Source organism: Lynx canadensis, chromosome B4 (assembly GCF_007474595.2).
Source record: "Lynx canadensis isolate LIC74 chromosome B4, mLynCan4.pri.v2, whole genome shotgun sequence".
In the NCBI taxonomy this organism is placed as follows: Eukaryota; Metazoa; Chordata; class Mammalia; order Carnivora; family Felidae; genus Lynx; species Lynx canadensis.
Genome location: NC_044309.1, coordinates 95900433 through 95912908, shown reverse-complemented (window position 1 = coordinate 95912908; position 12476 = coordinate 95900433). Strand labels below are relative to the sequence as shown.

Here is a 12476-nt window from a genome sequence, read left to right as displayed (position 1 = left end):
TTCTCTAAGACAAATGGATTAAACACCTGAGCATGATAATTCTCTTTATTCCAGCATAAAATTCATAGTCCCAAGACCTTCTGCCCATTGTTTAGTCTTTCCTAATGTCCTTTCTGGAAGTATTTTCTTCCAAAATACTTTGGAAAGCATGCCACAACTCAGTTTATACATGGTCAATGCCACCTACACATTCCATTTGCAAAATGTTCTCTTTTCTAACATTGTATAAATATTCAACCTAAAAACCATTCCAACCAGTGGGTTCACTAGTTTTCATTTTTGAAACAGAATACTGTATCTTTTGTTAATGTGATGGGAGTTTTCACACAATTCTGGGTTTATCTCAAATAGTGCTGTGGAAACACTGATACTATAGAAAATAGAAACAGTTTCACTGCTATTTTCATTTTATCTAATGAACACAGAGGAAAAGCTCAGATCTGAGGAAAAAAAAAAGTAATAAGCTGGAATCATAAGAGGGCTATTTGTTACAAATTTTAAATAGCTACAGTTTGGTTAAGGACACCAAGCAAGAATGTCAAATCTACTTAAGACATTTAAACATGTTACAATATTTCAAACAATGAGTGGTTATCTGTCATTGGGTTCTTTATGGTGTTTCACACATTAACACAGTAAATTACAAGTAGATAGAGATATGCAGAATTGTACAGAATTGCATGCTCAGTAGCCAAGCCATGACTCAGAGAGTTATTGGTGTTATATGACATTGATTGAATTGCTGCTAAGCCCCAGAAAGATCATTCTGGCAATGACAATGGTCCCAGGCATCAAATCCCCAGATACTGGTTCATTTTGTTCAAGGCATCACACACTGTGTTCAAATCACTGCGAAGGTCCTGCACCACGTTTTCAATACTTCTGGTGTCTTTCAGAATTTCAATACTCTGTGTATAGGGATTGAAGTACACAGAGAAGGGACGGGTAATTGACTTTGCAAAGTCCCTGCAAAATAAACAGAAATAGAGGGATAAGTGATCAACTGTCATTGGTATAGGAGATACAGATAGAAGGAAGGAACAGAGCCAGAAAAATAAAAAGTAATTTTCTGGAGATGGAAGAAACACAAGTTTACCTCATCTTTTCTTTGGCTTCTTCAAAACTTTCTGAAACAAAGTAGGCTTCCTGGAAAGTGGTGATAAGGCATTCCTGTAAGCAAGTGGTCTTTGGGTCAAAGGCTTTCACACATGCCTTGTCAGAAAGAGCATGCTGCAAAATATACCACGAAACCCATTAAACTCGATAATGAGACTTCCAAAGTGCCATGATGTCACAGTTCTATAACACAACTCAGTATTTTTACAGAGCTGCTCAGTTACTAGTCTGCCATGAAATACGGTACTCTCTAAAAATGCAGGGTAAAATGCGTGTTAGGGGTTTTGTTTTGTTTAAGTCTGTTAGAAGCTGAGAGGAAAAATGAGATTATGGTATTATTTTATGTATTATCAGACAAATTCATATGGAAGGACAGTTCAGAGCTATATCCCAAAAGAAATGGAATTTTAAATCTACGCTATGAATAGAAGCAAGGAGACAGCATAAATATGGTCCTAAATTTATTGCTATAAGCAGTGTACTAAAATTTCACTTAAATGGCAGAAGTAATAATTACCTGCGTGGAAAGGTAATTGGGACTCTGACTGAACTATTTGTGGCCTCATTGTGAGACATTTTGAGGCCAGGCACTGTGTATCAACAGAGTCTGGAGTGGGCTTGTATATTTGAGGGTGCTTGCAAAGCATTCATTTCCCTTCCAGCAAGTACAGCAGAGCAATACACAGCAGATAAATATCGTCAGGTGGGAAAAGGGAGCTAATATTAATAGTTACACTTATGCACAGAGAAGGCGTTAGGAAAACAGGGAAGCCAATGTAATTGCTCTTTGAACCATCATTAGCTCCATTCAACTCACTACATGACTGGCACTGAGAACAGCAAGAAACAATGGATGACTGTCTTCTCAAGATAAATTCACTGATGCTGAAAGTTAGTGGTCACTTCCTGCCACGTGCCACCTGCCTATTTATCGTCCCTAGATTAATGGTTCTCAAACCTCATGTGCATAAGGATGACAGAGGAGCTTGGGGAAAAATGCAAATACCCAGGCCTCAGTTTTATTTAGCAAGTGTGGATAAATCTCAGGAATCTGCATTTTAAAGGCTTCCGAGGTGATTCAGACTCCAGTGGTTGTGAACTATATTTCGAGAAATACTCCTCTGGATTCTGTCTTTTTCTCAATTAAAAGGGTAAATTAGTTGGGGGAGAGAAGCAGAGTGAGAGAAGAGGCAGCAGAAACTGTCTTGAACGGAGAGAAAATGGGCTCTACTCTAAATGTTACTGCTGTCAAGCTGGGTAACCTTGGCCTCTCTTCTGTGCCTCTGTTTCCATAACTGTAAATGAGAGGTTTGGGATGGATGATTTCTGAAGACACTTCATTCCAGCATCTGGGTTCCACCCAAAGCACTTTTCTCCCTCTCGGTACAAGAGGTAGATTGCTAAAGTTTCCTGGAGAAATGCTGAAAAATCTTTCCTGTTCAAATTCTTGGTACACCCCCAACAATTTCAAAATGCACGGGATGATTTGCTGCAGTCTTCCACGAACAAGGCTGTGGTGCCCTAAGTTTGAAAATACAATTGCAGACCAAAGGACTAACATGCAAGAGAAAGGGCACGAGGGCCCACCTGCATGTGATTTGCTTTCCTGCAAAGTTGCATTGTCCAGATCAATGCATATATGAATCAGGGAATGCAGAGGGCCTCTGGGAATGAACTCATTCATTCTTTTTGGCCCACAGAACAACTTCATTAAAAGCAGAAGGTCACTACACCTGAAATGCATTTGTGCCAGATTCAATCCAGTGCCATGAACATCAGGGGATTTGGGTTCCACATGACTAATAATTCTGTCCACATTTTAAAAACAACTTCACGGTTTCAAGAAACAAATGTCCTTTTCTGAGAGCTGGTGCTCCTTTGCAAAGAACAGGCCTCCTACTGACTTGCTGTGGTTTTCAGAATTAGAAGCGGCTTTCTTTGCAGCCATGTACTCGGGGTGGGTTTTACTTCACCCTTCACCGGTATCTATGTAAGGAAGGAGAGTGACAGATTCAGTGTCCTTGATCTTTCCATGTTCTCATGCTCATAATCAGGGGCATGAGGAGAGTGGTAGCCAAACAGACCATGAAAACAGTTAAACCTCTGCTCCCTCAGGCAGGGCATCCCTGCTGAGCCCAAGAATTTTCATTGGGTCAATACAAGCACAAGAAGGAGATGAAACTCATCTGCTTGGGTCTAAAAGGCTTTGCTAGGCCATTAGCCACCCAGCAGCCACCATGTGTAAAGGAGGCCTCCAGAATGTGTGTATACAATAACACAGACTGAAATCGGTGGGGTTTTAGAAAGAATTATCATGTGACAATTCCACTGGATACTCAGATGAGCCCATTTAGTTATTATAACTAGTAAAGGGGAGGAGAGTAAACCAAGAAAAAGGCCAGAAGGCGAGCGCTGTGCCCAGACTTCAAGTAAAGTCAGTGGATTCACAGAATAAAACTTGAGGCAAAGACCATTAGGCAAGACACATCACATTTGCCTAATGTAACAATCAAAGGAAAAACTGGGAGCTGATTATTTTAAGCTATCAACAATGCAGTCTATCCTCAGGGGCCTGCTGTGTCCGATATGCTAATTACCTACTGGGGACCTCTCCATCCACTGGGGTATGGGACCAGTGCTGCTCCTTAGCTATTACAATTATGGGGGTGATAGTGGTACCCAAAGATTAGCTGCCTGGAGAATGATAAGAGCCTGGAGTTGGGGGGCAACCAGTGGGTGAGGCCAAAAACGAGGTGATGCTCACACCTGTAAGTGGTCTCATTTACCTGTGGGATGACTGCCAGGAACATCCATGCAGCCTATGAGGTTCCTGTTTCTGAATACTAGAGTGTGACCCAAAGTCTATGAAATAGCATCCATGTCTCCACTGACACCCCATGGAGTGGAGCCCTACTGAGTTTGATTCTCAGCTCCCGTCCGCGTCTATCTCTAAGCTGCCTCCATGCGAGGGAGCAGCCTCCATGCTTCCCCACTATGTCCAGAGTAGATTCTCTGTAAACATGGAGTCACACTACTTGATGTCCCCGGGGACTTTGTGGCGAATCCTTCCCAAAGTGTTAGCAGTCTGATATCCTGAGGTCTGCAAGAATTTATCCGACTTTGGCAGACAGAGGCTTTATAAGGCTGAGAGAATGTGGCTGACAGTCTCTTCGTCTTAAGCCATTTTAAAAGTGCAAGAGTGCTTAAGAATCAGCTGCTCTCATCTAAATGCTGTCTAGAAGGATTGTTCTGTATTTACCAACAGTGCTAAAGACAAGTGTGCAGGACTGGGAGCTACAAGTCCTGGGTCCTAAACACAGTTGTCCCAGAGGCATGATATCGAATGAGTCAGACTTCTCCATCGGGACAGGGTGTCCTCTTTGATAAAACTGAAAAGATTGATCCACATGAATTCTAAAGTTTTCCTCACAATATTATTTTAAAAGGTCTACAGGGGTGCCTGGGTGGCTCAGTCAGTTGAATGTCCGACTCTTGATTTAGGCTCAGGTTATGATCTCATGGTTGTGGGATCAAGCCCTACAATGGGCTCCACCCTGAGCGTGGAGCCTGCTTAAAACTGTCTCTATCCCCTGTCCCTCTTCCCCTCTCTTCCATCACATCCTGTCTCTCTCTCTCACTCTCTAAAATAAATTTTTAAAAAAATTTAAAGGGCCTGCAGGTACACCGCACTCCCTGTCATCTCCCCCCTCTCCCCAGGCAGCACACATTGACCATAGCAACCTTTCCCATGGCCTAGGCATGGCCTTCCCACACTTCCCAACACAATCCTTCAGGACACAAATGAAGACTTATTTGCCATTACAGCCTTTTAAATACAAAAATTTTTTTTCCACATCAAGTTGCCTAGAACCTAATTATTACCTAAAGTTTCTATGTGACTTTGGGCAAGTTATTACACCTCTGGAAGCCTATTCCAGTATCCATCTGAAAAATGGGACTACTAATAGTATCTACCCCCCCCCAGGGTTGTGCCTGGCACATGGGAAGCACCGTATGCTGAGTTATTGCCACTCAGTGTGGAGATGATGTCGGTGTACACAGGCATTCAGCCACACCTGCCACCATTGATACAGCTCTTCTCCCCGCTGGGTCCAGAACCCATAGACAAGGAAACACGGCTCTAGCTATGAGGCTTTCAGGTTTCAGACCACAATAGTGCCTGCCCCAAGTTCACCAATTTAAAATCTTCCTTCCTCCCAGCCACCTGCCTTTGCAGACACAGGGTTATTATCTCAACTATTCTCCACATAAATCCTGTGATCCTCACCCTCTATATTAGGACTGGTTTAAGTTGGGAAAAAACTCAAGTGTGAAATCAGGTTTAGAGGTAGTTTGGGCCCTAGATTCTGAATAAGAATTTGCAAACACTCTTACACTCACACTGCAATCATCTTCTCCTTCCTCCCCACATCTGAACAGCAAATATATACTTCTGTATATGTAGATATGCATGTATGCATATATTTTTTTAAATTTCCCCAAATGTCTCTCCTGCTAACCAAGTACAAAGTGCCACCAACATCCCTATTGCTCAACTGGGTGATAACAGCATCACACCTTTTTTTTTTTTTTCAGTGATGTTGAAAGTTTCATTGGTTTGAATAAGTTCCTGTAGGGGCAAGGAACAAATTCCCGCTTCAAACAATCTCTTCGATTTGTCTGTGACTAGAGTTAGTGCTAATGGCTCCAGACTTCTCCCACCTTTCCCCTGCTCAGATGGCTCACACCTCCAGTCCCGGGCCCTTCCTTTTCCTGAAACCAGCACCGTTAGTAAAAATGGAGCTTCATGCTGAGCTCTACAGTGACAGTGCAGAGCCTGCTTAGGATTCTCTCTCTCTCTCTCTCTCTCTCTCTCTCTCTCTCTCTCCCCCTCCCTCCCTCCCTCTACTTTCCTCCCTCTCTCTCTCTCTTTCTCCACCCTCCGCTGTTCTCTCTCTCTCTCTCCAAATAAATCAATAAACATTTACTTTAAAAAGCAATACACAGACTTCAAGCTGTATTACAAAGCTGTAATCATCAAGACAGTATGGTACTGGCACAAGAACAGACATTCAGATCAATGGAACAGAATGAAGAACCCAGAAATGGTCCCACAAACATATGGCCAACTAATCTTTGACAAAGAAGGAAAGAATATTCAATGGAATAAAGACAGTCTCTTCAGCAAGTGGTGCTGGGAAAACTGGACAGCCACATGCAGAAGAATGAACCTGGACCACTTTCTTACACCATACACAAAAATAAACTCAAAATGGATGAAAGACCTAAATGCAAGACAGGAAGCCATCAAAATCCTTGAGGAGAAAGCAGGCAAAAACCTCTTTGATCTTGGCCTCAACAACTTCTTACTCAACACATCTCTGGAGGCAAGGGAAACAAAAGCAAAAATGAACTACTAGGACCTCATCAAAATAAAAAGCTTCTGCACAGCGAAGGAAACAATCAGCAAAACTAAAAGGCAACCAACAGAATGGGAGAAGATATTTGCAAACGATTAAATATCAGATAAAGGGCTAGTTAGTATCCAAAATCTATAAAGAACTTATCAAACTCAACACCTAAAAAACAAATAATCCAGTGAAGAAATGGGCAAAAGACATGAATAGACACTTCTCCAAAGAAGACATCCAGATGGCCAACCAACATATGAAAAAATGCTCAACATCACTCTTCATCAGGGAAATACAAATCAAAACCACAATGAGATACCACCTTATACCAGTCAGAATGGCTAACACTCACAACTCAGACAACAACAGATGTTAGCGAGGATGTGGAGAAAGAGGATCTCTTTTGCACTGCTGGTGGGAATGCAAACTGGTGCGGCCACTCTGGAAAATAGTATGGAGGTTCCTCAAAAAACTAAAAACAGAACTACCTACAACCCAGCAATCGCACTACTAGGTATTTATCCAAGGGATACAGGTAGGCTGTTTCAAAGGGACACATGCACCCCAATGTTTATAGCAGCACCATCAACAATAGCCAATGTATGGAAAGAGCCCAAATGTCCATTGATGGATGAATGGATAAAGAAGATGTGGTGTGTGTGTGTGTGTGTATATATATATATGTACATACACACACACACACACACACACACACACACACACACACACAATGGAGTATTACTCAGCAATCAAAAAGAATGAAATCTTGCCATTTGCAACTACATGGACGGAACTGGAGGGTATTATGCTAAGTGAAATTAGTCAGAGAAAGACAAATATCATATGACTTCACTCATATGAGGACTTTAAGAGACAAAACAGATGAACATAAGGGAAGGGAAGAAAAAATAATATAAAACCAGGGAGGGGGACAAAACATATGAGACTCATAAATATGGAGAACACACAGAGGGTTACTGGAGGGGTTGTGGGAGGGGGGATGGGCTAAATGGGTAAGGGGCACTAAGGAATCTACTCCCGAAATCATTGTTGCACTATATGCTAACTAACTTAGATGTAAATTTAAAAAAATTAAATTAAATTAAAGTCAGATTTCCAGATGATTTATCTCCTTATTAACTGCCACCCAGAGTGAGGAAGATATGGAAAACCCTACCCAGACACACTTTTGGAATTCCTGAAAGTACATCACAGAACAGGTAAGAGAGGGAACAACCACTGATGAGGTTAAAAAAAGAAGTCTTTGTGGTTCTCACATACAGCTTTTACAAGCTTTTCCTTATTTATTTTGTTTCTGTCTTCAAAGGCTGTCAAAAAATAAGCATTGTAATCATCGAAAAAATAAGAGGCAAAAATGAAAGTTATCCTCTGAGCTAGAGATACACCACTTGGGAGTCCTTGACCGGCGCTGTAATGCAACATCTACGCCCAAGAAATTTTAGCCTTTTACAGAACAAATTTTAAAACGTGTTTTGTTCAAGGAGAGAAGGCGAATTTTTATGTAAAAGTGACAAAGACTGCACCCAAACCTCCAACAACTTAGCTGGGACCTACATTTGGGCTGCAGTTTAAAACAACAAGAAAGACTTTACCACAAATGGTAACTGCATTCAAAATCATAAATGTGTTTGACACAGGAATTATTGCGATGCTATCAATAAAGTGATCCCCTGCCCTCCCCGGGTTCAGGATTATCATCTGTCCCCACAAACGACAGTTAGCCAGAAGTACTCAGAAGCTGTGTGAGGGTTCCGGACATTCGCACAGAGCGGGGCAGAGATGAGGGGAGGGGTGGGGATATGGAAAGCATCCTGTGTTATGTATTCTCTGTGAACAATCAGAAGATACTTCTCGGAGAAAGAATTTCTGAATTGTAAGAATGGTCCAAAGTAGCAATCACTGGGATGGTGGAGTGTAGAAATTTGAGAATGGAAGAATGCTAATGACCAGAGGTGATGGACCAGAACAAGATTCACGGCAGACAATGCCCTTCGGTGTACACATCCTGGCTGATTTCCATTTCTAGACTTTTCCGTCCACACCAAAAGCAACAAAAACAACAGATTCACCTCAATGCTGCCTACACATGCCCCATTAACCTGATTAGAGGGCCCTGTCGAAAGTTGGGGCAATGAGAGAGATTTGTTTCTTTTGTGTCTGGCATCATTTATAAACTTTCTGAGGAGAATGTAAATAGATGTAGCTCAAGAGCCACATCGTTTTCTAATTCTTTTCTCATGGAAATCAAGAAGCACTCCACAGAAGGCATGGGTCTTACAGGGATATGACATCATGCTATTGCTGTGGGCTTTGGTCACGGCACTGAAATGCTTTTTTTGTGGCTGAGGATTTCATTTAAAAAAAATAAATTACCACATTACATCAGGCTTTTGTCATGTTAAATGTTATCAACTACTCCAGCCATGCAGAGCCTCAGGCAGCTTCCTAAATGGGCCAGGATTTGATGAGAGCACACAATGCTGTCCGGACTATTTCCTGCATCTCATCCTCCCCTTATTCATCCTTTCCACTCCTCAAGAATCCGCTTGGGCAGCAAGGCCCTCGTCAGGAGCCTTCCCAGGCACGGCCTAGTAAGTGCCGGGCACACTGGTCACAGTTTGCATTAACAGATTGGCTGCTTACCCCCTTGCGCTAGAAAGTAAATTCTCTGATAACAGAGATCCCAGGCGGGACAGCCTACTGGTTACTGGCTGGAATCCTGGAGCCTAGTCCACTGGACGTGGGTCCAGCTCCAACACTTATTAGCTGTGTCACCTCGGGGAAGTTCCTTAATGTCTTTATGGCTCAGTTTTCTCATATGTGATAATAACACTGTTTACCTCATTGGATTGTTATGAGAATTAAGTGGGTTAATATGTTTAAAGCACCTACAATACTAATTAGGTCTATTTAAGTGTCTGAGGTAGCTGTTTTCTGCTTCTTCTTTCTTTCTTCTTTCTACTTTCTCCTTCTCTTTCTCCTGCTCCTCCTCCTCCTCCTTCATTATTTATTTCCCTAGAGACTGGCACAGTACATGGTACATAGTAGGTGTTCAATCAAATGTTTGAGGAATGAATTAATGAATAAATGGCACCATAAAGCAAACAGACTTAATAAAAGTACAGGAAAATTATATCTTTCAAGAATATAAACAACCAAGACGTTCCAATAATCATTACTCGACTCTAGGGATAATCAATACCCCAAATAAAAACCCTAAGATAGTCTATAATCCCGATCTTAGTCTGGATAATCAAAGAAAGATTAAATTATTTTCAGTACCACTTCCAGATTATACATCACACTGCATTCTAAATTCATCAAACCTTGCTGTCCCCCAGTGGTATAGACAGCACTTCTTAAGTAACCAAAAGATTTAAATGATCAGATGATCCAGTCCCCAACATTTCTGAATAAACGACCATTTTACTATATTTTAAGGCAAAAAAATAGCATTCTCTAAGCATCACTACACATATTAGCTACCTCTCTGAACATAGGTATATTTCAGCTTTTTTCCCCCAAATTGTATATGTCCACAAATGTTTTAATACACATTAATTTCACAGAAGCTAACATAATCTCAAATTCCCCTTGGAAAGGAAATTCTAGGGAGTCCATGGGAGCCATGGGGATAACAGAAATGAGAATAGCCAAGCTATCCTTATAAAGAAATTTCAATGAAGCGATCACTGCTAACTTGCTGCCCACTTTTCAGTACTAAATTTAGGCCAGTCGTATGTTACCCAACACTCAAGCATACATTTGTCATTCCCGTTGATCTGTGCACACGGCTGCTCGTCCATCTGAGCCACACCGCACACCTAGAAAGGCATGACCCATTTTCAGAAGTGCAAAAAGTTAGGTCAGCACCCACATCTGAGGTGCCACATCCCTGTATCAAATATTTATGACATACCTATGAGTAGAACTGCTCAGACAAACAAATCAATATTTTCCATGACCTTGAACCAGTTTGCTCAGGAAGGATATTTTCATTCACAGCTTCATACCTTCAATTCTCCAATGGAGGAAAGTAGTCCTGCTCCATATGCCCGTAGTTGCCCTTCTTGCTTGCAAAGGCCAAACTCAATTGTGAAGAAATAGCACTGAAAGAAAAAAAATGAGGGGAAAAAAAAAAAAAAAACCATGGACACACATCCAGTGAACTAGTTAACACAGTTCTTCTATAGAATAAATGGCACCCAAAATAAAAAGGTGCACTGGGCATAATATCTTCAATACTGTCAATGTAAATACATTTGAATCAAGATGCTTGTTGAAATGTATTCTCTTGATTAATAATCCCTCCCTAGGTTAAAGGCATACAGGAAATGTATTAATTACTAAGAGTCTTGTGCTTGGTGTATTCAGAAACCCCATAAGTCAACTCATATCCTTGGCAATAATTTTAAAAATTAAAAAAAAAAACTACAGATTTAGAAATGAATGATTATGCCATAGTCATACCAGCATAAGAATATACTTCTGTATTTGCCAAGTTGTGTTTCAGTTGACATAAATAAGTTCATGCGAACATAGAAAAATAACTTGGAATCCAGTAATCTCAAACTGATTTTTGCAGTTTGTTTATTCATTCAACAAACATTTGCGGAGTACCTACTAGGTGCCAATGTTTGGTAAAGAACTGTCGTACAAAAACAAGAGCAAGACCAAAAGAGCAAGTACACACCTACCAAATTACCAAAACCACAATTTTAGGCTGATTTTTTCAGTGAGATCTTAAGTGTATATCTACGTATGCTACACATAGACACGTGTATGTGTGTGTAGATACATGTATGTGTGTATATACACATATATAAAAACATATATAGTAAGAACCATTTCACTGACCTAATTTTACCAGCATCAACTACTACAGCTTTCCCAAGACATTAAAATCTACAGTTGTTTCTGTTGAGTTTAAGAAACCAGCCTAGACAGACAGAAACCTCTGAGCAACCAAAAAATCTCTCGATGCTCTTGAGAGAAGCTGAAATCACACTATTTTTGCTCTGGGAGAAAAGTGAGAAGTTGACAATGAGCAATACACATTGCATCAAATTAACACTGCCCTGCATTCGTGATGATAGAGCACTGACAGTGTTGAGAAAGAGAATTTAAACACCCCTGAAAAGGGGTGGAAAATAATAATTATTTCTAGCCCACAACAGCGTGCTCTATTTTCATTTGGAAGTTAAGATGTCCCTTTGTTCAGAAGGGTTTTATGTTTTTTAAACGTGAGGATGACCTGTGAAGTTCAATGGGCTGAACCCAAAGCACTGGTCATTGGAAGTCATGGAGCTAAACCTCCCAAGGCAAAACTTCCTTCCCTGATTCACCTCCCCAAAAGGGTAAAATTGTAGTCCTTCCTCCCCTCATCACCCACAATGCCCACCAGCCCTCCTTCTCACTCTGTTCTGACTTATCTTTCTTTCCCATCATACCACCTTTTTGACATGGCCTTTAATTTCTTTATGTATGATATACACTGTCATCTGTCTCCCCACTCTGAACTATAAACTCCATGAGAGTAAGTATCTGTTCATCTGGAACAGGGTCCCAATTGCAGCACTGTTGACACTTCAGGCTGGCTAATTCTTTGTTGTGGGAGGCTATCCTGTGCATTATAGAACATACAGACAATAACATTCCTGACCTCTACAGACTAGATGTCACTAGCATACCCACCCCACTTGTAACAGCTAAAAACATCTCTAGACATTGAAGAATGTTCCCAAGGTACCAACATCACTTCTGCTTGAGAACCACTGATACAGAATAGTGTCTGAAACATAAGAGCTCAATAAATATGTAGTGAGTAAATAACGAATGAGAGAATTATCTCTAAGTCAGGCTTGCTGTATGGCCGCATGACCTGGAAGAAAGAAACACATGAAGGGACCTGAGTTCTAGTCTTGGCCC

General features: G+C 41.0%; 1 protein-coding gene across 2 annotated transcripts in view; it reads right to left on the bottom strand.

The window, feature by feature from the left end:
- Positions 1-599: 599 nt before the first annotated feature.
- The window catches only part of TPH2 (tryptophan hydroxylase 2), a 103580-nt gene continuing 91703 nt past the window's right edge, over positions 600-12476 (bottom strand). For both annotated transcript variants that reach the window (XM_032593750.1, XM_030321662.1), the window contains exons 9-11: positions 10562-10657; positions 1097-1230; positions 600-966 (exon numbers count right to left, since the gene is read on the bottom strand). In XM_032593750.1, the coding sequence (XP_032449641.1) occupies positions 792-966; positions 1097-1230; positions 10562-10657 (405 nt within the window). In that variant the 3' untranslated portion in view covers positions 600-791. The remainder of the gene's footprint in view (positions 967-1096; positions 1231-10561; positions 10658-12476) is intronic.